The 22,655-nt window shown below is 39.1% G+C and overlaps 3 protein-coding genes across 4 annotated transcripts; all 3 read left to right on the top strand.

The window, feature by feature from the left end:
- The first annotated feature begins 296 nt into the window (after window positions 1-296).
- Window positions 297-6,465, top strand: LOC121954859 (centrosomal protein of 55 kDa-like). Of its 2 annotated transcripts, none has more exons than XM_088086481.1 (10): window positions 297-386; window positions 1,222-1,383; window positions 1,585-1,692; window positions 3,240-3,305; window positions 3,572-3,722; window positions 3,990-4,116; window positions 5,034-5,223; window positions 5,334-5,408; window positions 5,725-5,844; window positions 6,164-6,465. In XM_088086481.1, exons 2-10 carry the CDS (start codon window positions 1,231-1,233, stop codon window positions 6,353-6,355), a joined length of 1,182 nt encoding a protein of 393 aa, XP_087942607.1. In that variant the 5' UTR covers window positions 297-386; window positions 1,222-1,230; the 3' UTR covers window positions 6,356-6,465. The 2 variants fall into 2 exon arrangements, with proteins under 2 accessions (XP_087942607.1, XP_087942608.1); XM_088086482.1 differs by lacking the exon at window positions 297-386 and adding an exon at window positions 403-1,025.
- Window positions 6,466-8,766: 2,301 nt separating this feature from the next.
- Window positions 8,767-11,109, top strand: LOC121954860 (free fatty acid receptor 4-like). The gene is made up of 3 exons (XM_042502594.2): window positions 8,767-9,402; window positions 9,502-9,633; window positions 10,525-11,109. The coding sequence occupies exons 1-3, from the start codon at window positions 8,878-8,880 to the stop codon at window positions 10,909-10,911; spliced, it is 1,044 nt and encodes a 347-aa protein (XP_042358528.2). The 5' UTR covers window positions 8,767-8,877; the 3' UTR covers window positions 10,912-11,109.
- A 123-nt stretch (window positions 11,110-11,232) lies between these two features.
- On the top strand, window positions 11,233-22,451 carry LOC121954716 (cone cGMP-specific 3',5'-cyclic phosphodiesterase subunit alpha'-like). Its single transcript, XM_042502397.2, has 22 exons — window positions 11,233-13,179; window positions 14,200-14,352; window positions 14,737-14,826; window positions 14,960-15,100; window positions 15,188-15,262; window positions 15,387-15,451; window positions 15,560-15,626; window positions 15,724-15,771; window positions 15,901-16,050; window positions 16,254-16,397; window positions 16,478-16,543; window positions 16,632-16,778; window positions 18,688-18,795; window positions 18,892-19,001; window positions 19,099-19,186; window positions 19,343-19,443; window positions 19,751-19,858; window positions 19,948-20,011; window positions 20,092-20,166; window positions 20,269-20,352; window positions 20,473-20,623; window positions 21,442-22,451. The coding sequence occupies exons 1-22, from the start codon at window positions 12,712-12,714 to the stop codon at window positions 21,477-21,479; spliced, it is 2,541 nt and encodes an 846-aa protein (XP_042358331.2). The 5' UTR covers window positions 11,233-12,711; the 3' UTR covers window positions 21,480-22,451.
- The last annotated feature ends 204 nt before the right edge of the window (window positions 22,452-22,655 follow it).

Raw genomic sequence — 22,655 nt, forward strand, 5'->3', positions numbered from 1 at the left:
TTGGTCTAAAGATTATGTAAAACACAATTTCAGATTTGTGAAACCTTAATTCTAGATGTGACACTGAACCAGGTCTTTCTTGAAATCCACTGTGCTTAGACCGCTCTTATCTGGACTAGATTATCCCATACAGGCCTAAAGATAAGTTTCAGATTTGTGAAATCTATATTCTATTTGTAAAATTAATAAGTATAAGTATATTAATAAGTAAAAAAAAAATAATTTTGAAAGTGTGTTTAAATAATAATTTAAAAGTGAGTTTCACACAACGCTAAAGCTTTACTTAAAACTTTCACCTCAACCTCAACTAAACTCTCCCCTTAACTTCTGAATCTGAAGCTAACTTCAGCGTCGTCTCTTCCTTGCTGTTTTCCCTCCCTTCAAAGGTAACGTTAACTTTGATGCTAACTAAATATGACTTAGTGTCATTACAGTGGACCGTTTCAAACAAGAAAATCAGGATTAACATAAAAGTTTTTGAAATCATATTTCACCGCAGTAACGTTGGCTGAGTGTGGTTATCTTAGTCATTTAACGCTAGCAAGTTAACGTTACCTTATCGGCACGTCATGCTAGCCAACACTAGTTACCATTGTACGCTCTTAGCGTTAACTGGTTAGCTAGTTAACTACTCACCCAACTAGCCAAATTACAACGTTATGTGGTTTTATCTTCTTTGTGGATGTTGTGACGCGGATATTTCACTACAGTAGCAGTGTGAGGTTAACTGAGTAACTACACGCTAATAATTAACGAGCACTTTTTGCTAGCAAACACTAACCGGTACCATTTCTACACGATCTTAGCATTAGCTGTCTTAAGTGGTATTTACCCAGTTACATTGTGGGCCAAACGTCAACGTTATGCGCGGCCATCTCTCCATTGTCGATGTTATTGGCAAATAAAACCAGCTTCCCATTGTGAAAATAGCTGTTGGATAAGTTGTTGTTCGCTAAGCTAGCCAACTTTACGTATTAGCTTAGTAAAACTAAGTCAACAGTCAACAGCGACTCAATACTATAAAGGTAAGATTTATTACAACGTTATTGACTTTGGACTGCAGTAGACTGTAGATCTAAGTTCATTTTACTAGTTGATGCGTTTGCTAAAGTCAACAACAATACGGAAGGAAGTGAACTTTGATCCATTTAGAGTGTTTATTTTTGAAATGACAAAATTTGCAGACCTTGTAGTATTTGTGTAATATCTGTTTCTCTTCAGGTGGTTGAGATGGCGTCCCCCAAATACAAGGGTTTTGCCAAGAAAAAGTCCATTTCAGAACCTCATGTGGTCTTCAGCACTTTGGGAAACGAGAATGACGATCTGAAGAAAACCCTGGTTGAGCCGTCTGGTCAACATTCACAACACAATAAGCTGCTAGAGGTAAACTTTAAACTACTCAGTCACATCATTGGTACTGTTTCTGTGGTATTTACCCAATATTAATCAACTATTCAGAAGACACACACTGTACTGTTTAAAGATGTTGTCAATGAGAGCTGTGTGGGGTTATTTAATGCTGAGTATTGATTCACAGTAGCTGTGCATTCATAAAACAATATCCTTTTTTATGTCTTTTTCCAGAGAGTCCTCTCTCTTAAAACTGTAAGGATGGACAGTTGTGAGAAGCTCCTGCCCAAAGACGAGAAGATTGCTTTGCTGAGTAAGAAAGACGAGAATCAGATGGATGCAGTGAGTATGAGGAGAAAGAGAAGTATGTCCAGTAACTCCAGAGAGATTTAAGAAAGCATCTCAACTAGGTGTAAAAATCTCATGAGCAAAGCTACATGGAGGCATGTATAGCATGGCTTGATTTTAATATAAGCGGATGTAATGTAGTGCTTAGGGAAATAAAAACAAACTATGCCTTTATAAGCACTCTCCTCTCGATACTGATATTAATGCAATATGTGCTCAAGTCTCAAGATTAAGTTATTGTGATTATTCAACGCAGGGCTGCACAATGAAATGCAGTTTTATTCCCTATATGCTACACAAGAAAAAAAATAGTGATGTATTCCTGAAGTGCATTTTTTAGTAATGAAGATTACAAGTGCAATTTTTTGTAATAAAATTGCTCCTTACATTCCATGATATTTGGCACTTCCAATGAAATCATTGTTATATGCTTAGCAGTAATTACTGATGTTTTGCACAGCCCTAGGTGCAGAAGCGTAGCACATGGACCATTTTCATAACGTACACTTTTGACTTAAGTGTCATATTGTTAAGGACGAGGTGCTTCAGAAAGAGAGGTTTACTATCATGGGCATCATTCAGAATGCATCAGCCAAGGTTACCTCTCACAGAAGAGGCATATTTTCTCAAGAATTGCTATGAAACATACAGGGAGAGCAAACACACATAGGTTGTAACTCTGAAAGAAACAAATACAAAAATTAGAACTTGAGTCAAATTAAACAATTTCTGTCTTAATAACGATTGGTAACATTCTCAGTTAAATAACACATGCTAAACTAAAGAGAAAAGAGTAAGCAACTCCACCAGCAGCACTGCCACTCCATCTGATGATCACAAACGAGTTGATGAAAGGTTGTGTAGGGTTTAAATAGGGAGCGAACAGGTGAACTCAATCAGGTTCATCAGTGAACAAAGAGCGAAAGGAATCAATTAGTGCTGAGAAAATAGGAGGCAAAGGAAGTGAGATTAGTAAGGAAAAGAGATGTCAAAATAAAAGACAAAAGGGATCTTTACTACACAGCAGAAAGTACAGATGTTACTAGTAACATTAACAATGACCTTGCTCTACTCAACTGCCCTACTAAGTCCTGACAGTGGGACTGTGAGCCAACATGCACAATACCAGGACCCTGAAACTAATTCAAATGCATGGTAGTTGCAGATTATTTGATAACTTACACGCCCTTTTCTTGCTGTGTCATGTAAAAATAAGTTCTGTGAAAATAGCTTATGGTTGTGTTGCTGCCAGTGGTACACCACTAGATGGCAGCAATTGTTTCAAATTGTTAGTCTTCGATTTAAAGGAGGACTACTTTTCTTCATAAAACACGCTTCCTCATACAGAGCATACCATCACAGTTACCTTCTGGATATGTGCAATTCATCACACTTGAGGATTCAATGCTCTAAATCCCACATTACCTGTGTTTTGGGCCTTGTTATGGCGCAATGCTGTGTCTTATTAAAGCAGTTGGGAGAGTTGGGTAATTTCATTCACATACGTGTAAGGCTGTACTCTATATACTGTTGTCAAATAGGACTCTGCATCAGATGAATGGGCCTCAGCCAGCACTGCGATAGAGCTCCAAAATCGCCTCAGTGATGTAAGTGCTATCTTGTGGCCACACATCTGGAAAAAGTCTCCTCTGTTTGTATTTTCCAGTTATAGTTGATCCACCTTTCTATATCGCTGGTTACTTGAACTTTCTGCTCTGTGTTTGCATTTGTTTCTAAGAGAAGATTTGTGCCTGTTGACAGTATAGATGTCTTACTGAGTTTTTTTGATTTGAAGCCATCCCCCTGGCACAACTCTTTTTCTGTCTTCCTCTGTTATGTGCTTCTCATTCTTGTATTCAATCCCCCCCCTGAGGCCTTGGAGAAGAACAAGCAGTGGCTGGAATATGACCAGCAGAGAGAGGCCTATGTGAGGGCAACTCTGGCCAGAATGTTATGGCTGGAGACGCAGCTGAACGAAGCCAATCAGGCCCTCTCACAGAAGCACAATGAGGACCATTCAGATGGTGAGCCAGAGGGACAGTGGGCAGTGGGCACTCACCACTGGGGCAGCAAGGGGCAACAGACTGTCACAACAAGGTTTCTAAGATATCAAGATTGCCCTGGAGTGGCCTGCTGTTACAAAAACTGCAGCTTGAACTGCATCACAATCGTGTATTTTTCTTTCTATATGGTGCATGTGTGAGGTTGCATCTGACATCTTTGATTGTGTCCTTGAGTTATCTCTTCTTTTTTTAACTTTTTATCTCCATCTTTTGCTTCCCTCATTACAGAGAAGGAGCGGATAAGGCAGATGCAGGAGCACTATGAAAGACTCTTACAGAAAGCCAAAGAGCAGCTAGACGTGCTCAGAGAGGAGCTCGATATGTCCCACCAGAACCTAATAATAAACCAAAACTGGTATTAATGCTGCTAAAAATAAATAGAATAGAATAGAAAGTAGGGATGTCCCGATCAAGTTTCCTTGCCCTAATCCCAATCCGAGTCATTTGATATTGAGTATCTGTCAATAATGAGTCCTTATTCAGGACTTGCATTTATCTGGATAATACAGCTGCACAATGCACACTTTAAGTTCTTTTAAGTTATTAAAATCAATCCAGTGTATATGCTTGACAGTTTAATAGCTCTGCAATGCTATATAAGAAACAACGTGCATCCAAACAGTTACCAAGAGTTGTATTTTATTTTATCAAAATAAACTAAACTATTTTTATATGGCTCTCATCACAATTCTACTTCGTGCAGCTTTTTTTTCAACAAAATATAGAAGTGAACCATGTAAAATATGTCTTCAGATATTACTCTCAAATCCACTTAGTGTGCCATTGTACTACATGTACAGAACACTATAAATGAGTAATATAATCACAAATCCACTTCAAAGTAGTCTTACAGCCTAACTTTAACATTACCAGTCGCATCAAATAAACATCAGTCATAATTCCTCTTAATATTACATTGTAGGAAAACTTGTTCACTGAAAATGAACCACAAAAATTTCAATTCCACTTAAAGTGGTGAAGCATCACAATTAAACCCGAACACCTGTGTGACAGCAGACGTAAACAAAGGGTGGGCCGAGCACGTGTGCAGAATAACTGATACAGATCAACTAAAAAATCTGATGATCGGGCCCAAAACCGATGCTTCCAATCGAGACATCCCTAATAGAAATCCTTTATTGTCATTGTATTGTGCAGGATACAATGAAATTAGGAGTACCACTCCTGATTGGTGCATAAATATTATGGTCTTGGTTGAAGTTAGAGAAGGTGAGAAATGATAGTCAACATGACAGCCTGTTTGATGTGCAGGTGCAAGGAGAGGGAGAGTGAGGTGAAAGAGCTCAGGCAACGGCTGCAGACTGTAATTACGAACAGCAAATGCACACCGACAGGTCATCATTGCTCTGACGATGAAGACCCCTGGCTGACTGCTCAGAGCGAAGACCTCCAGTGCAAACTGGATGAGGAAAAGCGCAAGTCTGCTAACTTTGAGCTGCAGGTATGTCTAAATTGAGCTATTCATTCAATAAATACTGTGGAAAAAAATAAAAGATGATCCTTCATCATGAAATGATAGAAAGCAATATTTTTTTTTTAATCTTTCCTCAGTCGAATCTCTTTCAGAAGTTTCTGTTAAATCGTCACCGTGCAGACCAGGAGAAGATTGCAGACTTGGAGCGACAGGTATAAATGTATTAGTCATCTCCTTGAATAAATAATAAGTATTTACTAGAAATTGAAAGACGTTCTTCATCCATTCACTCTAAATATTGACACAGACTATTTACACTTTGAGAATCGTCGGCTCTCGTCCATCAAACTGTCCTTTGTGATTTTGTCATACTTTCTTACTTCTTATGCTTTCCTTGTGAGGGAAACTTTTTGTCCTCACATAAGCAAACAGCATAATTCCTTGTTTTGAAAAATAATATTCCCACAGCTACACTGTATCATTGTCTCCATTGTAATGCACACTTACATTTTTCACTTTACATTTTAGATCAAGATTTCTTCACAAGACCTTGAGGACGAAAAGCAGAATTGTTTGTATTTAAAGAAGCAAATGCTCAGACTTCTGAAGACACAAAAACCTAAAGACCCTGTGACCAAACAGCCAAAGGTTGGTGGCGACTTGATTTTTAATTGCTATATCCCAACTGGATCAGTGATGAACCTTAAAGCATTTATTGAGTTTAGGGGGAGATGGGAACCCAAAACAATAATCTAAAACAAATACAAATGCATAGAGCTTGCATTGCACTCAGGTGATAATATTCTGTGGTTGTGCCACTAATGTCTCCTCTGATTCATTGTTTATAGTAAAATTTTGATGAGTCCAGCTTTAAGTTTTGTGGGTTCTAAATAATGGAACCACTTAAAACACTGATTTAATCATCCAGTCCAGTATATTATAACTTATCGATGACTCTTCTTATTAGCGTGAGCAGCAGGATCAATCCTCAGAAGAAGAGGCACACCCACCCTCTCTGTGCTCCAGAGGTAGCCTCATGTCTTCCACTCACAGCAGCTTGCTGAATGAAAGCTTCCTGGAGTGTCCCAGTTGCCAGGCCCAGTTTCCTGCCAGTAACTACAGAGATCTGATGATCCACCTAGAAATCTGTCTAAACTGAGCCGAGTAAAAGAAGAACATCAAGCTCTGTATCTTGTGTAGTATGGATTGTTTTTTACCTACAATGTGTCACCAGAGCTCCACGTTCTCTTAATAAACCCGCTGTTTTGAGTTGTAGAGGTTTTGTTTCTGATTATTTTAAATTAACCCACAAAACTTTGCTTCGATTTAAAATTATTTTTTAGTCCATTTTAGTAGGTTTTTTAGCTATGCTAGAGGCTCTGGAGATAAGGTCCCTAGAGGGTACACACTAGTGATTTCCTGACTTTTCCTCTAGCGCCACCATACAGTTCACATTTTTCATGTTGAGTGAAATATTTTGAGAACTTCCCAACCCTCAGCTATGGTCACGAGCTTTGGGTAGTGACCGAAAGAATGAGATTGCGTTCTGATCACGATGGAGTTTCCTCTGTAGGGTGGCTGGGCTCAGCCTTAGAGATGGGGTCAGGAGCTCAGACTTTCGGAGAAGCTTTGAAGAGTCGCTGCTCCTTTGCGTTGAAAGGGGCCAGTTGAGGTGGTTTGGCTATCTGGTCAGGATGCCTCCTGGGCGTTTGTGTTAGTGGTGTCCAGGGCACATTTAGCTGGTAAAGAGGTCCCAGGGACATGCTGTAGGGATTATACAGCTCCTCTGATCTTGGAAAGCCTCAGGTTCCCCTCAGAGGGACTGGAAAGTGTTGCAGGGTAGAGGGACGTCTTTACTTGGCCTGCTGCTCCCACGACGCGGCCTCTGATAAGTGGATGAAAATGGATGGATATTTTGAGAACTATTGAATGGATTGCCTTGTAGTGTTTTACATATATTCAAGATTAAAAATCTACGGACTTTGGTGGTTCCCTGACTTTCTATCTTGCCCCTCCACCAGGTCAAAATTTCATTGTGCCCAATACTTTGGCTTGAGAGCAAATACCTGCCAAACTTATAACAATACCATCGGCCTCAGCTATACTTAGTTCTTAGTCCTGATTAGCAAACGATAGCATGTTAACAGGCTAATCTGAGATGGTGGTAAATATTTTCTGCTAAAACATCAGCATGTTAGTGTTGCAGAATCTGTCTGCATGTGAGCATACTGATGTAAGCATTTAGCTTCTGGCAGTGCTGTGTCTCCTAAAACTACAAGCATGGCTTTATAATCCTAGTCTTGCGTTTTAATATTTAAAAAATTGTTGTTATTATTAATTGAGGTACTTTGTGATATATTGCTGTTGTAGGTCTTTGACCTTTCTCTCGTCTCTCACTGTGTGAACCAGATGAATAGCTCAAAACAGCTTGTGTTAGATAATCCTTTTCCTGAGCTATTTAAGGATGTGGATTAGTATTGCTAGCCAACAATATGGGGAGTCAGCGGTCTGTACAGTGGCTGTAGGCTTTGAAAGGGAACGTGACGCCAAAGGTTAACCTACTGCAGACTAACAGCTTAAGAAAAAGATGCTAATATGGTTTAGTCAACTTGCTTTGACTCCCAGGAACTTTTCATATAAAATGTCTTCATGGAAAGCTAGAATATGAGCTTAGGCGGTCTGTGAGGCCGACGTAACAGCCAAGAGGGTGTTTCCCTTTCGGCCTTGAAGATGATCAACACCAGGCATGACAAAAATACTCTCACAGGAAGAAGGGTGTGTGTCAGATAGATTGTTTAACAAATATTTCTTGGTAAATCTCTTGCTTAAGATTTTTCAAACCTATCACCGAAGGGTTTGCACGATCTGATCAGGTAGTGTATCACAACAGAGTGAGTAAACCTGGTAATCTAATCTCACAGTGTAAATAAAAGTAGTGTTTAACTAAGTAGATGTATAAGGCCAATTTGCACTTTAAGCAGTACATCCGTGCAACTGCTCCGTTGATTAACGATAATAAATTGGATTAACACACAGAAAAGTGTTAATCTAACAACAAACAGTGTCTTTCAGTGTTGAGCTACTCCTAAAGAGCTGATCCACAGTGTCTAAGTCTAGCTGTGTTTGGAAACATGAAAATAATGGCAATGACAAAGGGAAAATTGAAGCAGCACGGAATAAAATAGTGAATGGACTTGAGTTTTTCCTGTGCTTCATTCAGATGCCTTTCGCAAGAAATCTGAGCAAAAAAGGTTAATTCTCTTTAAAAACAAGGCAAAGGCAATGAGCAAATTGAAAAAAAAACACACAAAAAACGTTAAAAGGTGACAAAAAAACAATGTGAAAATTAATGCTTTTCAAAAAAATGTGAAAGATAAATATTAGAAAATGTATTTATTACTACTTATTTATCTTTAGCACTTTAGGTCATTTTAGCAGATTTGCTCAGGTTTCAAAGGGTTAACTACATAGTGGAAGACTAAAGCACAAAGAGCATCTTGTCATGTTTGACTCCCTGTCAGATAGCAGGTACAGCAAACAGTGTAGGGGCTAGTTGCCACCCTCTGCACCTCCTCCTCCCCTTCTCTGGCATCACCTCATGCCTGGTCTCTTCCACATTCACTCCTCTGACAGTCTCCAGGAGTGAAATCAGTAAGCGTCTCGGATCCTTTTTCAGCTTATATGGATAATAACTCTCACTTACAAAACTTCACCTATTTCTCCTTCTTCTCTGAGGCACAACACTCAGATCATGTTGCCACCACTGTTGTCGAGACCTTGGCTATCACCGCCGTCTTCCTGGTCTCCGTGGTAGCAAATGTGGCAGCTGCAGCCCTGGTAACCTGGGAACGCAGACTGCTGGTCAACAAGATAGTCCTGACCCTCAACTTGTTTGTGGCCGACCTGCTGTTTGTCAGCATGATCCCACTGATCGTGGCAGTGCGGTGGACCGTGTCCTGGCAGCTGGGGTATACGGCCTGTCACACCTTGCTCTATGTCATCTGTGTGAGCGGCTGTGTCACCATCACCACCCTAGCCTCCATCAGTGTGGAGAGGGTCCAGGCCATCCTTCGGCTGCAGGCTGTGCCCACTTTGAACAGCAGGATGGTGACTGCCACCCTCTTGTTCATCTGGGCCTTTTCTGCACTCACCTCCATCCCCCTCAGTCTGTTCTTCACTGTGATGGAAGTGGATTTCCCTGAGCAGGTATGGATGAACTGATCGATGAAAGGAATGCCCAGTGAAACCGCTATTAATGTGTTTTTGCTTTTTGTTTTGTTTTAATTTTTTATGTCTTTCCCACAGGAGCGTTTACACATTTGCACACTCAAGTGGCCTGACAGAACTGGAGAGATCGTGTGGAACGTCGCCTTCGCTGCCCTGTGCTTCCTTCTCCCAGGATTAATAATTGTGGTCAGTTATGGCAAAATATTACAGGTGGGTTTATTGTATTGTATTGTTTGACTGTCAAAGATGTCAGGAGGTCAAGTTTTTAAGGATTAGAGGGCCCCAGCCACCATTTTTAAGATAATGCTGGAGTTTGTCTGTATTTTTCTTATTGTCAAAGGATAACTTTGGACATTTTTCCATGTTTTTTGTGTCTAAGTGACTAATGGTAGCCACACTTTTTGAAGTCTGTCCAGTATTGAGAGAGAGTGCTGCAGATGGCAAAACTGACTGCAAGGTAACATTTATGGACATTTGTGCTCTGTCAAATTACTACCACTAAAAGTGCTTTTTTTTCCAGTGATAGGCTCAGATGGTTATTTTGAATGTCTGACAGCATAGTGAAAAGGATCTCTATAGAGATAGACCTTTTGATAAAGAGTAAGATCCCTTTTGTTTAACCAGAAACAGCCACACTTTGATTTCATACACGTTGTACTTTTGCTCAACCTTTTTGATAATGACTGTTCCTTTTATACGCATGTTCTTTGAGTTGTAATATTGTGTGGAGAAACCTGTATTATTCATTCAACAACTAATGCTAACTCATGCCCATTCATTTGCAGATATATTGACTCTGTGCCATCTGTGAATATTAGTCATTTCTCTGTCACTGTGATAACAGTGATGCGTGTGCTTTATTAATTACTGAGGCTGAAAATGGTGCCTTTGTGTGTGTGTGGGTTCAGAGTGTTGCACTATCATCTGTCAATATTGAATTGGACAACCAGTTCCACCAATGCGGACATTGAAGTGATACAGACAATAGAAATTGAAGCCACAAACGGTTTTAGCTGTGGGGAGGCTCTTCATGGATGTCTACATTATATAATGTCACAAGAATGCAAGAATATTGTGTATATTATTTTATCTGTTTTACAGATTGCTAAAAGATGTAGGGTGAGGCTGCGACCCAGAGACAGCCAGTGCGCAGTCAGAGACTCTCCTGAATACCATGTCTCGCGCCAGGATATGAAGCTCTTCCGTACCCTTCTGGTCCTTGTGCTCTCTTTCTTAATCATGTGGAGCCCCATTTTCATCATCACCTTCCTCATCCTGGCCAGGAACTTCCTGGTTCACTTAGATGTCTCCTCTACTATGTTCTTCTGGGTGGTAACGTTCACACTGGCCAACTCTGCCCTCAATCCCATCCTCTACTCAGTCTGCCAGTTCAAGAGTGTGTGGCGCAGGTTCTGCTGTGGCTCTGTTGTAGCACCACTGAGGAAAAGACGTTGTGGCAGTCGTCAGACTCAAAGGGGGCACCCATGATTATGATTGTTGTTTTGTCAAATAGAGGATTTAAGGTTACACAAAGCATACAGCACGTTGTCCACACCTCTGGTCGACAATATAGTGTACACCTCTCATAAGGCACAATCGTCGCTTGCTCACTGCACTTCTGAGCTGGTGCTTTAGTCTGAAAAGCAATAACTCAGATATTCTTTAATGCTAATTTTAATACTGAAACACCTTTGAAAAGCAATTATTGTAAAAAGAGTTTATTAATTAAATAATTAATTAATTTATTAATAATAAATATTTGGTTATAACCTGTTCCATAAAATTTGCAGTGTTGAATTTTAATTGTTAAAAATAAGCTAAAATAAAATAATTGAGTATGAAAGGTGTTAAAAATATGAAAATAACTAAAAATATAAATATAGATTCATACAGAAGTAATCCCACTCATTCAGAAGTATGTAACATTGTTTTTATCTGCTTAAAACCCTGCCCTTTGTCTGTATTTTCTTAATTTCTTCTTATTTTGCTGTGGTTGGGATGTTCCTGGGCACAGCATGCAGATGAGATTGGGATTTTATTAAAAAAAAGAAAAGCAACCAAGTGGCACACTGTAAGCAGCACGCATCCAACAGGAAGCTATTGAACTCACAGACATAGCGACAAAAAATGAAATAATAGGGAACATCTTTTGCCAACGATACTGTTTACAAACAGTTACCCATAATTCGTGCATATTATACCTCTAAAAATGAGCAAATCAGGTTTTCAAAAGCTGACAGTAAATAAACCAATAAATTGACTCATCTTACTTCATTTAAGTATTATTGTAAAAACAAAAACGTAGAACACCTTATTATTATTTTTTTTTTTTAGTCCTGTCATTACCTTTTTGTCATCTAGTGTGGAAGCATGTTCTTGGAAACAGATCATACCAAAGAACAGCACATTGCCTGCCAAAGAGTAATTAAGTGCAAAGCAGCCGTTTACAATCCCACTTAATCCTGTCAATGGTTAAATGTAGCTGCTGTTAACCAGAAGTCGGTTGGGAAAAAGATAACAGGCATTTCTTTCTGCAGGAATGCCTCTCTATTTTCTTATTGCAGTAGCATCGTGTAAAAGCAAACGCCAACAGATTTTCATGTGTTCCTCTTGTAGGCGCTTGTGTTGAGTTGAGTTGAGGTGCTTGAGGAAATGTCCTCAAATCAGTTTTTCTTATAGAAAGCTTCTGAGACACTAAAACAGCTTTCATAAAGTGACTAGCTGCTCCTCTGGTCCTCTTTGCCAGTTGTTATTGTAATGGTATCACCCATATCCTCCTAAAATCATACAGCATGTCTTTCCACCATAATATTTGCTACTTTATAAAATGAATTAACCACATATTTAACTGTTATTTTGCCAAGAGATGAGCCAGTGATCTCAGATTGAGGAAACCCTCTGTAATAAATGCAGTCTTGGATTTTTGCCCTCTTCAACAGTGCAGGTGCCACATAGCAGCTAACATAACCTGTGATGGGATTTGTCCCACTAAAAAGACCGGTGGCAGGATTTACAGGTTAAGAAAGCTCAGAGGCTTTATGACTCTTGCGTCACAGTTATTAGCGCCCCTAGGATCCCCTTACCCAGTAAGCCACAACCTTCTGTTACCTGGGAGAAGGAGGGAGCTGCAGCTTTGGTCCCGTGTCCACAGAGGAGTTATGGAAATGTCTCAGTAGGATCCACACTGCCACATCTTCTGGAGGCCACCCTCACTGCTCTGCTGTACCCATTTGAGAGGAGTATCTTTGTTCAGCTACAGAAAGGATCGTTCATCCAAACTTGAACAACATGGCAGACAAAGACTCTGTAGAAAAGTTCCTGGACAACAACCCACAGTTTGCTAAGGAGTACTACGAAAAGAAAGTCAAGGCAGATGTGATCACTGCTGCCTTCAACAACCAGGTCCAGGTCAAAGACCCAGCCTCTTACAAGGATGTCACTACCATCCAGGAGGCTGAGTTCATATTCGAGCTTGTAAAGGAGATGCAGGGCAACAACCCGATGGAGAAAGCCTTGCATAAAGTTCTCCAGAGGATTGCTCTGCTGGTCCAGGCTGATCGCTGCAGCTACTTTAGCCACAGGGCGCGTAATGGATCACCTGAGCTGACCACAGTCCTCTTCGATGTGACACACAATTCCCCATTTGAAAAAAATCTAGTGAATCCCAATGTAGAGATTGTTTTTCCTACTGACATGGGGATTGTTGGCTGGACGGCAAGCTCCAAGAAACCTCACAACATTCCTGATGTGAAGAAGGTGAGCTAAAGACAAAGAGGATTACTGAACTCCAAAAAACAGAAATAGATCAGGTTAAAAAACAGTTGTGCTTATAGGAACAATTAGGCAAAACCAGGCTGCATTATGCTTGAGACATATTACTAAATATACAGCAGATTGTCTTATCATTCTGTCTTATAAACTCTAGAGACTCTATGTTATCTCTGGAAATATATAATGCAGTTCAGCCCATATGTATGAATTATGATATATATATAATTATATGATTATGTATGGTTTTAGCAAACATTATTAGACCATTTTCAACAGCTCTGGAGCTATAAACTAAAATGATTTATTAAACTCCCTGGAGGACAAATAGTAATCAGTTTTAATTTTCATTTGTTAGATAATTTGTCTCATTACTTAATGGCAGTTTAATAGCGTGCATGAAAAGTGTTTATTTGTTTAGTTTATCTGCATGCATGTATATAGAACAATACTAATTTAGAAAAGTTTTAACATTGTGTAGGAGAGGTTAGAAGCCAAAATGGCATATGAGGATACCTCCCCTATTAGATAACAATTATCATACTGAAGTAAAGATTAAAACAATGATTGCATTATTCATTAACGTTTCAAGATTAAGCAGAATTGCAAAGTTGATAGAAACTTTTTTTTAAGTTTATATGTAAAAAAATGAGATGTGTGGAGTGAAGTCCATGAAGTATTATGCAAATTAGTGACCTTTAGATATATTTTGGATAACTACAATGCAGAAGGTGATTGTATGGATGGAGGTAGGTGGTTCCAAAGAGATGGTCCTCTGTAGGTCAGTGAAAATTAAATAAGGGAAATCTATGAATACAGAAAATAAAAGTCATAGAGGGTCTTGTGATATATGAGTGTGTAAGAAAGACTTAAAAAAAATCTGTAAAGCATAGGCAAGTCATGAGTTCAGTTTATATATATACACATATTAATTTATCTGTAACAGGGAATCACCCTGTTTTAAATGTATGAGCAAACAACCTTTAACTCTTCTTCTGTTTTTTTCAGGACTCTCATTTCAGCGACTTTGTGGATAAACAGACCAAATATACCACCAAAAACATGATGACTGCTCCCCTCATGTCTGATAAGGAACCCATCGGTGTCATCATGGCACTGAACAAACAAGGCGCTGATGAATTTTCAAAAAGCGACCAGGAGGTGAGTTTACAGGTTGTTTTTAATTTTTAAGAATTGATATTGAGTTAAGTTAATTGTTGAGTCTACAGGGTTTTAGGGGGCAGACAAATCAGGTCAGAGGCTCCCATCATTGATTGTTTAAATTTAGCCCACTAGCTTCCTGTGTCTGACCTGGATATTTAAAGGTACTCTGGGTCACTGTTATGACAGCTCAATTTATAATCCATTTAGGAAGGCGGAAGCTCAGACTTTTCTTTTTCTTGTCTTGTTTCATGGCATCTTTGTGACTCTAGAGGTCATCCAGGTGGAGATCTGTTGGAGAAAGTGACTGTAATCTGCTGTCAATGAAGAAATTTTAAAAGAAAGTTGTGAATGTGATTCAAATCGGTTGCTTTTTCATTTCAGCTCTTCACTAAATATGTGAACTTTGCTGCGGTGGTTGCTCTTCAAGCCCATACTTCTAGCATGTGGGACATAGAGTCCAGGAGAAGCCAGGTAAAAATAAACAGGAATAAATCCAATTTCCCCTTTTTGTTTTGTTTTTTTTTCCATGAAAAACATGACAAATGACACAACAATCAAAAGTTCTCGTGCAAATCATAAGCTGTGATACTTTTCTTTGCTACAGGTGCTGCTTTGGTCAGCCAGCAAAGTTTTTGAAGAGTTGACGGATATTGAGAGGCAGTTTCACAAAGCGTTGTACACAGTGAGGACATATATCAAGTGTGAGAGATACTCTGTGGGACTCCTGGACATGACCAAAGAGAGGGTGTGTAGAAAAAAAGTCTTAAAAAATAAGCTTAAACTTTAATTAATGCAGTATATGAAAACTTGATTTTGGTCTTTTTCAAACCAGGAATTCTTCGATGAGTGGCCAATCAAACTAGGAGAACAGGAGCCATACAAAGGCCCAAAGACACCTGATGGCAGAGTAAGTCCAGCAATATGTTTGTTATTAGAACAATATATTCATCAATTTGTGAAGATTTAAAAAACAAAACAAAAAAAAAAAAAACACAAATCTTAAAACACTCATTTATGTTTCAAACGCTCAGGAAATCAACTTCTACAAGATCATTGACTACTTGCTGGAAGGCAAAGAGGAGATTAAAGTTATCCCGTAAGCATCATGATTCACTGTGGCAACAACGTGTCACAGCTCTATTTGCATATTTTTAACTGGTGGTTTAATAAGACATGCAGTTACTCATCTTCTTTGAACTCACAGCGGCCCTCCTGCTGACCACTGGGCTCTTGTCAGTGGACTGCCAGCATATGTGGCTGAAAATGGATTTGTAAGTTTAACTTTTTAACTTTTTTCCATTTTTTTTAAACTCATAAAAGATTTAAATAAACCAAACACATATGATGACTTCTCTTTAAATCTTACAGATCTGCAACATGATGAATGCTCCAGGAGATGACTACTTTCAATTCCAGGTGAGACATCCTTCACTGACAACTGACAGCAATCAATTAAATTTGCTCTGGGTTTTTTTTTGTTTGTTTTGTTTTGTTTTACAACATATGCTAAAATAATCTACATACTCTATTTCATTCATTTGACAGAAAGAAGCAGTGGATGAGACTGGATGGAAGATTAAGAACGTCCTCTCCCTCCCCATCGTCAACAAAAAGGAAGAAATTGTTGGTGTTGCCACTTTCTTCAACAGATTCGATGGAAAGCCATTTGACGAGAATGATGAACAAATTACAGAAGTAGGGGTCTCTTTTATAGTATTTTACTGTTTAAACATACCAACACTATAGTTTTCTAATGTTGTCATACTGAACTCACAAAACTTTGATGTTTTGATATGGGTTTTTTTTTGTTGTTTTTTTTTTTTTTTTAAACAATTTAACTTACTGTAAGCTTGTATGAAAGAATTTGCTAATAGTTTCATATATGTCCGTGTCTCAAGGCCCTGACCCAGTTCCTTGGCTGGTCCACTCTGAACAGCGACACATACGACAAACTGAACAGGACAGAGTGGAGAAAAGAGATAGCTCAGGAAATGCTCATGTACCAGACAATGGCCACACCAAGTGATGTACAGACCATTCTGGTAAGCTGCTGTCCCACTTCATATTACTCCAGACACACTGAAAACAGATTATCAAGCTCCCTTTTAACATTTCCCCACAGAACACTCAAGAAAAGTTTGGCTCGGCACCAGAGGACTGTGACCAGAAGGAGATGTACAAACTCTTGGTAAGCAGCTGGGATTTTGCAGAGTACAATGCTCCTCATAAACAATTTGTTTTTTCGGTATGCTAAATGCACCGTTTCCAATGTGCAGAAAACCAAGATCCCTGATGCCAAGAATGTGGAGCTGCTTGAGTTCCGCTTCAGTGACTTCCCCCTCTCAGAGTTTGAACTCATCCAGTGTGGTATCCGCTGCTTCTTTGAACTTGGGGTGGTAGAGAAGTTCAAGGTTCCAGCTGAGGTACAGTATATAGAAAAACCTGCCTGTATCCACTACACACTCCCCTCTGCCTGCCTGTCAGGGCAGCACACTACAGCTGAAACACTCACCAGCAGTCGTGCTTTTTGAGTGCTGAAAGATTTTAGTCTCAATCATTATTTTAGTTTGTACATTTCTGATCTGAATTGCTCTATGACCTTAAAGCCCCCCTCCAGTTCAAGTTTGTAGCCATGTTTACATCTCCATAAGATGTTTCCTCTGCCAGAAGACATAATAATCAAAATAGGCAATCAGCACCATGGCAGAGCATTTCTGCCTCAGCAATGCAGTGCACCAATGATAGTCTCAAAAACATGGATTCAGACAGCAAGAGTTTCATACATCACAAACCTACAGAATGAATCCCTTCAATTTTTGCCATGGGGCTTTCCATAACATTAGCATAATGCTATGGCAAAATGAGAGACATTCTTGAAGAAGCTGTAGCCATGGTCACTAATTTTCTTACAAAAACAAATTAATACATCTGTCACGCTTGAGACTGAGGATCCAAAAGCAAAAGCAAAAAGCAAAAGACGGACAAAACGGATTTCAGAAAAAAGAGTTTTATTAGAAAAGTGTGCAGAAAAATAATGGATGGACAGCTGGCTGAAGCTGAGAAGTGATCTGAGTCTTGTGATGTTTTCAGCTGGAGGAGTGGACTGAGTGACAGGCTGGCAGAGATCAAAAATGGATTTAGCAAAACAAAAACAGCAGGCAAGCAAAAAAGTTGAGGCATGTAACTGAGCTGGATTTGGCTTGTAACAAACTGTGATGGGCATCAATCCGGCAGAGAATGGCTGTAGAGCAGGCTGTTATGTAGTGGCAGGCTTCATTGCAGTCAGGTGTGATGATGATGAGTGTCATCAGGTGTGAGGTGAGGGAGAGCAGACGAGGGGTGGGGGAGAAACAAAGAAGAGACAAAATCAAAACACAACAGGCATGCACCAAACACACAGCAGTGACTAGAATGAAATACCCCCCCACTGTATATATGCCTTTTAGCTTCTGCTCTAACCTAGTATTTTTTGCATTAGTGGGGGTAACGGATCCTCCTGTTTGGTACCTTTCGATATCTTAAAGATGTTACGCCTGGAAAAAACTGCATGCATGAGCGTCACAGAGCCTTTTGTGGTATTGTTTTGGGATTTTTTGGCACCCATCTCAACAATTTAGAGCAGCCACACTGCCTGCATGAGCTTGTCAGCTGTGGCCCATCGCCGACTTTTCTGCGTGACGTGACTATATTGACACTAAATCACCTTTATTTATAGTATCAATGTCTTTATCTGACATGAGGAAATTCAAATTAATTTGTTTTACTCAATCTTTCCAATTTTAAAATAAAAGCCCTCTGACAACATTTCTTATTTGTATAGCACATTTCATAGAACAGGGAAATTCAAAGTGCTGTATAGAGCAATAAAACATAAAAACATCTTTAAAGTTACAGATTTTATAGTAAAAGAGACAATAGATAAGCTATAAAAGGTAAAATCAAATACTAGATGATTTAAAATATAAATGAATTAAATTAATTGAACTGTCCACTATTATGAGTGGACAGAATCCCTTCAGGTGTTAACACTAGGCATTTAATTGTGAAATATTGGCACGACCATGTTGTTGGCAATGCAGAAGCTTGCACGGCTTCAGCTCTACACAGGTGTCTCAGCAACAACGCTGTCAGTGTGAACACCACAAGCTTGCAAGAGGTTGCCATCAAGTGCTGCTCAAGCATGCAATATGTTCCAGGCACTAGACAGTATTCTGTTAAATCCTTATGTTTCTAATGTTAAAAGTACAAATGTTTCATGTACAAAGATGAGTGTTGGGGGTTTAATGATGAGACATTTGTAGAATTCACTGCAGCTCTGTTTTGTTTTTGCAGGTCCTGACACGATGGATGTACACAGTTCGCAGGGGATACCGTGACATCACCTACCACAACTGGAGGCACGGCTTCAACGTTGGACAGACCATGTTCACTCTACTGCTAGTGAGTCTGATTTTTTATACTAATAATATCTGTTTTATCTAAAGAATTCTCTACTGTATGTTATAACACTGCGTTGTCCTCTTTGCTCCATAACAGACAGGTAAACTGAAGAAGTATTACTCTGATCTTGAGGCCTTTGCCATGGTGGCTGCTGGATTCTGCCATGATATTGACCACAGAGGAACCAACAATCTCTACCAGACAAAGTAAGTTTTTTTCAGTCATTTTCAGGTGACATGAGTGAAAAACATGTTAGAACTATTTCAGCATTGGACTCACGCTGGTTTTGGTGGTCTCTCGTAGGAGTTTATCCCCGCTGGCGAAACTGCACAGTTCCTCAGTTATGGAGCGGCACCATCTTGAGTACAGTAAGACGCTGATGGAGAATGAGGTGGGTCCATATATGTTATTATTTCTGTGTTTAACAGCAGTTGTGGTTTGAAGTAGACAAATATCTGTCTGCAAATGTTTTTCATACTATGCTGTAATCAGGTATATTGAGGGACTCTTGGCTGCCATCTAACTTTCTTCTGCTCTCATTTAACAGAACCTGAATATCTTCCAAAACCTTCAGAAGCGTCAGTTTGAGACTGTGCAGCATCTGTTTGAAGTTTGCATAATTGCCACAGATCTCGCACTTTATTTCAAGTAAGGAATGTCGGTTTTGCTCCATCTAACAGGTTGTCTGAAGGTTCTAAAAAAACACCTTAAAATGTCTTATGGGAATGACTTTGCACAGAACCACATACCTGCACATTATACTATACTTACTTTTTAGATAATTTGTCCATCAGTCTTAAATTTATGAAAATTTGAACCTATCTTTAACAAGTATTAAAAAGCATTAAAATTAAATGTCTGATACTTGTAAAACCCTGATAAAGTAACACTTTAAATGCCTATTAATGGTTTTCAAGGACTTTTGAAAATATCTGACGTCTTTCTCATCTTTCAGGAAGAGAACAATGTTCCAAAAGATTGTGGAGGCTGTGGAGGGGATACCAGAGGAGAAAGCCAAGGTCGACTACATCTCCAACAATCCAACCAGGAAGGAAATCATCATGTAAATGCAAATTTTTTTGGTGAACTAGCCACTGATGTTATGTGACCGTGCTGCTGTCATTGAAATCGATGGTGATGTGTTTCCTGCAGGGCAATGATGATGACGGCCTGTGACCTGTCAGCCATCACAAAGCCATGGGAGGTTCAGAGCAAGGTGTGTTCCCTACTTCAGACTTGTAACAGGATGACAAAACATCATCGTTCTCATTGTTCTGCTGGTTCTTGTGGTTCTAGGTTGCTCTGATGGTGGCAGCAGAATTTTGGGAGCAGGGAGACCTGGAAAGGACAGTCCTTGAGCAGCAGCCTATTGTAAGAGATTTTAAATAACTATGTTTTTTAGTATGTTGTCTGTGTTGTATGTTCTTATAAAGTCATAACAATAATCATATTCTCCTCTTTCTTCTACTTTAGCCAATGATGGACAGAAATCACGCTGATGAGCTGCCTAAGATGCAGTGTGGTTTTATCGACTTTGTTTGCTCTTTTGTGTACAAGGTACCCAGATACAACTAAAAACATCATTCATTAATTATATGTACTAACATGATCTTTATACTTTTCCAATGATTTTTCTCATGCAGCCCTCTTCTCTCTCTCTTTTCTGCGTGTTTGTAGGAGTTTGCTCGCTTCCACACAGAGATCTCCCCCATGTTTGATGGGATGACTATCAACAGAGGTGAGTGGAGAGCTCTCGCAGACGTGCACGAGGCCAAAATGAAGGCCATTGAAGATGAGAAGAAAAAGCTGGAAGGTGGAGACGAACCAGGTTAGTAGTGATACCACTGTTTCAACATCCCTCCGGTTCATAGAGTGCCCCAGGAATTACATTTTTTTGTAGGGCGGCATGAAAGTTAGCATTTCTCTGGTTCCCTCATCAAAAATCCAGTGGGATGGGGTGTCAGAGGCTGGATGGCTAAAACAGGCGCCCCATGGATAAAAGCAGTGTCCTTGCCGCAGCGGCCTCGGGTTCGACCCCCGTTCAAGGCCCTTATTCTGCATGTCGCCCCCTCTCTCTATCCCCCTTTCATTCTATCAATCTGTCCTATCTTATAAAGGCTAAAATGCCAAAAAAATAATATTTAAAATAAATAAATAAATAAATCAAATCCTGTGGGATTTTGCCATTTTATTTTGGATTATGGCAGAAAATAAACTCTGGGGCAAACACTGTATGATACTAAAGTTTTATCAAGCAAGATTATTTTCACAAAAGGAACACCACTTTTGTTATTTTTGAGGCCTAAATGCAATCCCCAGAGTAAATAAACTAACATTAGGCTATAAACCAACAACACTACGGTCACATGATCTGTTGTCACCACCACAGCAAGGCTGTACAGCCATGTTTGGCGTAGTTTGGTGTTGTGACTTTTTGTAGTCTCCTTTAGCCACAACCCCCTTTTTTAAGACACAAAACTCAATCAAAAAAAAAAAAACACTGACTTTGAGATGAGGGAACCGTGAGTGCTGAAATGTTAATTCATTTATTGGTTTTAGGACTCGTTCTTGTTTTTTTTAATTCTGTGTTTTCATTGTTAGCTGTCTTCTCACCATCTTTTTCTTTTGTTCCTTTTACATTTCAAGAACCAGCATCAAAGTCAAAGACATGCGTGATCTGCTAGACCTCCAGGACCGTTGGGGCGTTTATGAATGTTTGTCTGGATGTGTATTTGTACAGTGTGTGTGTATGCGCATGTGTTCACAGATGAGGAAATTTTAATGTGAGCAAGAAATATTATTTTTATATTATATAATGTTTAGAGCTTTTATTCTGTGATGCAGGAAGCTGTTTTAATTGGCACAGTCTTGAGCCCATACTGTATGTATGTAATAATGACAATATTTATTGTTATTGTATATATTCAAATAATTGAACTTTGAATTATAAATATTTATAAGAATATTTAGACCACTTTTTTTCTTGCTTCGGACATGATATGAATAGGAACATTAGGCTGCAAAAATGTTGCAGTTTAAACTGTTATATTTTTGGAATAATTAAACTACAATAAAATGCTCTCATTTTGTAGAAAAGAGCTTATTAAACTAAAACTACTAGTTGCATTTCTTAATTGCAAGTAGTGCTTTCAAAATTTCAAGCATATGTCTCTGGCAAATGGGTGAGAGATGTAAGAAGATTTGAGTGAATTGGATTTGGTTATAAGCCACCTCGAGCCCTGAGGCTTTCCTTTTTAAGACCCCTGCTTACATAAAGTAAAAATACTGCCGCCATGCTCATAAGTCGGTGTGTGCAGAGTGCATGTGGCATTTCCAGGACAGGAGGGTGTCATGTGGAGACACTGTGCAGCACACAAAGATAAAGTCACTATTTGTAGGAGAAACACCATTGTCTGAATGTGTTACAGCACATCCATTATGATTTGGTGTGATTTCTTAAAATTGAGATGTTAGGATTTCTCAAAGCAAACCTTGTGACATGGGTAGCATATAGCAGAACAATGTCAGATTGTATTTTGTGATGCACGTTTGTTAATGCAATAACTTCAAATCTCAAGAAATGCAGCTTTTGCTAAGAAATCTGACTGTGAATGTATAGCATTAAATACATTATTATATGTGCAATAGCATCATGTATGAGACATTAAATTCAATAAAGTTTATTTTCAAATCATGCATGCCCTGTGTGTTAAAAGAAATATATTCCATTCAGACTAAAGAAATTCAGCAGGAAGGAAAATAATCATTTTATGCTTAATTTGAGCTGCACCATAACATCAAAGTATATTTGCTGAGGCACATGGATTACTGAAAAGAAAGTTTCCTGTTTGTGACTTACT

The sequence above is a fragment of the Plectropomus leopardus genome, chromosome 13 (genome assembly GCF_026936395.1).
Source record: "Plectropomus leopardus strain MGB_pleo_1.0 chromosome 13, ASM2693639v1, whole genome shotgun sequence".
Classification (NCBI taxonomy): Eukaryota; Metazoa; Chordata; class Actinopteri; order Perciformes; family Serranidae; genus Plectropomus; species Plectropomus leopardus.

Excerpts from the sequence above, each read along its gene's own strand:
- LOC121954859 (XM_088086481.1), top strand. The coding sequence starts at position 1,231 with ATGGCGTCCCCCAAATACAAGGGTTTTGCCAAGAAAAAGTCCATTTCA. Across the intron at positions 5,224-5,333 it reads CTGCTAACTTTGAGCTGCAG|TCGAATCTCTTTCAGAAGTT; the intron begins GTATGTCTAAAT and ends ATCTTTCCTCAG. Across the intron at positions 5,409-5,724 it reads TTGCAGACTTGGAGCGACAG|ATCAAGATTTCTTCACAAGA; the intron begins GTATAAATGTAT and ends TTTACATTTTAG.
- LOC121954860 (XM_042502594.2), top strand. The coding sequence starts at position 8,878 with ATGGATAATAACTCTCACTTACAAAACTTCACCTATTTCTCCTTCTTC. Across the intron at positions 9,403-9,501 it reads AAGTGGATTTCCCTGAGCAG|GAGCGTTTACACATTTGCAC; the intron begins GTATGGATGAAC and ends TCTTTCCCACAG. Across the intron at positions 9,634-10,524 it reads GTTATGGCAAAATATTACAG|ATTGCTAAAAGATGTAGGGT; the intron begins GTGGGTTTATTG and ends TCTGTTTTACAG.
- LOC121954716 (XM_042502397.2), top strand. The coding sequence starts at position 12,712 with ATGGCAGACAAAGACTCTGTAGAAAAGTTCCTGGACAACAACCCACAG. Across the intron at positions 15,263-15,386 it reads CAAAGACACCTGATGGCAGA|GAAATCAACTTCTACAAGAT; the intron begins GTAAGTCCAGCA and ends TCAAACGCTCAG. Across the intron at positions 20,012-20,091 it reads CATGGGAGGTTCAGAGCAAG|GTTGCTCTGATGGTGGCAGC; the intron begins GTGTGTTCCCTA and ends TTGTGGTTCTAG.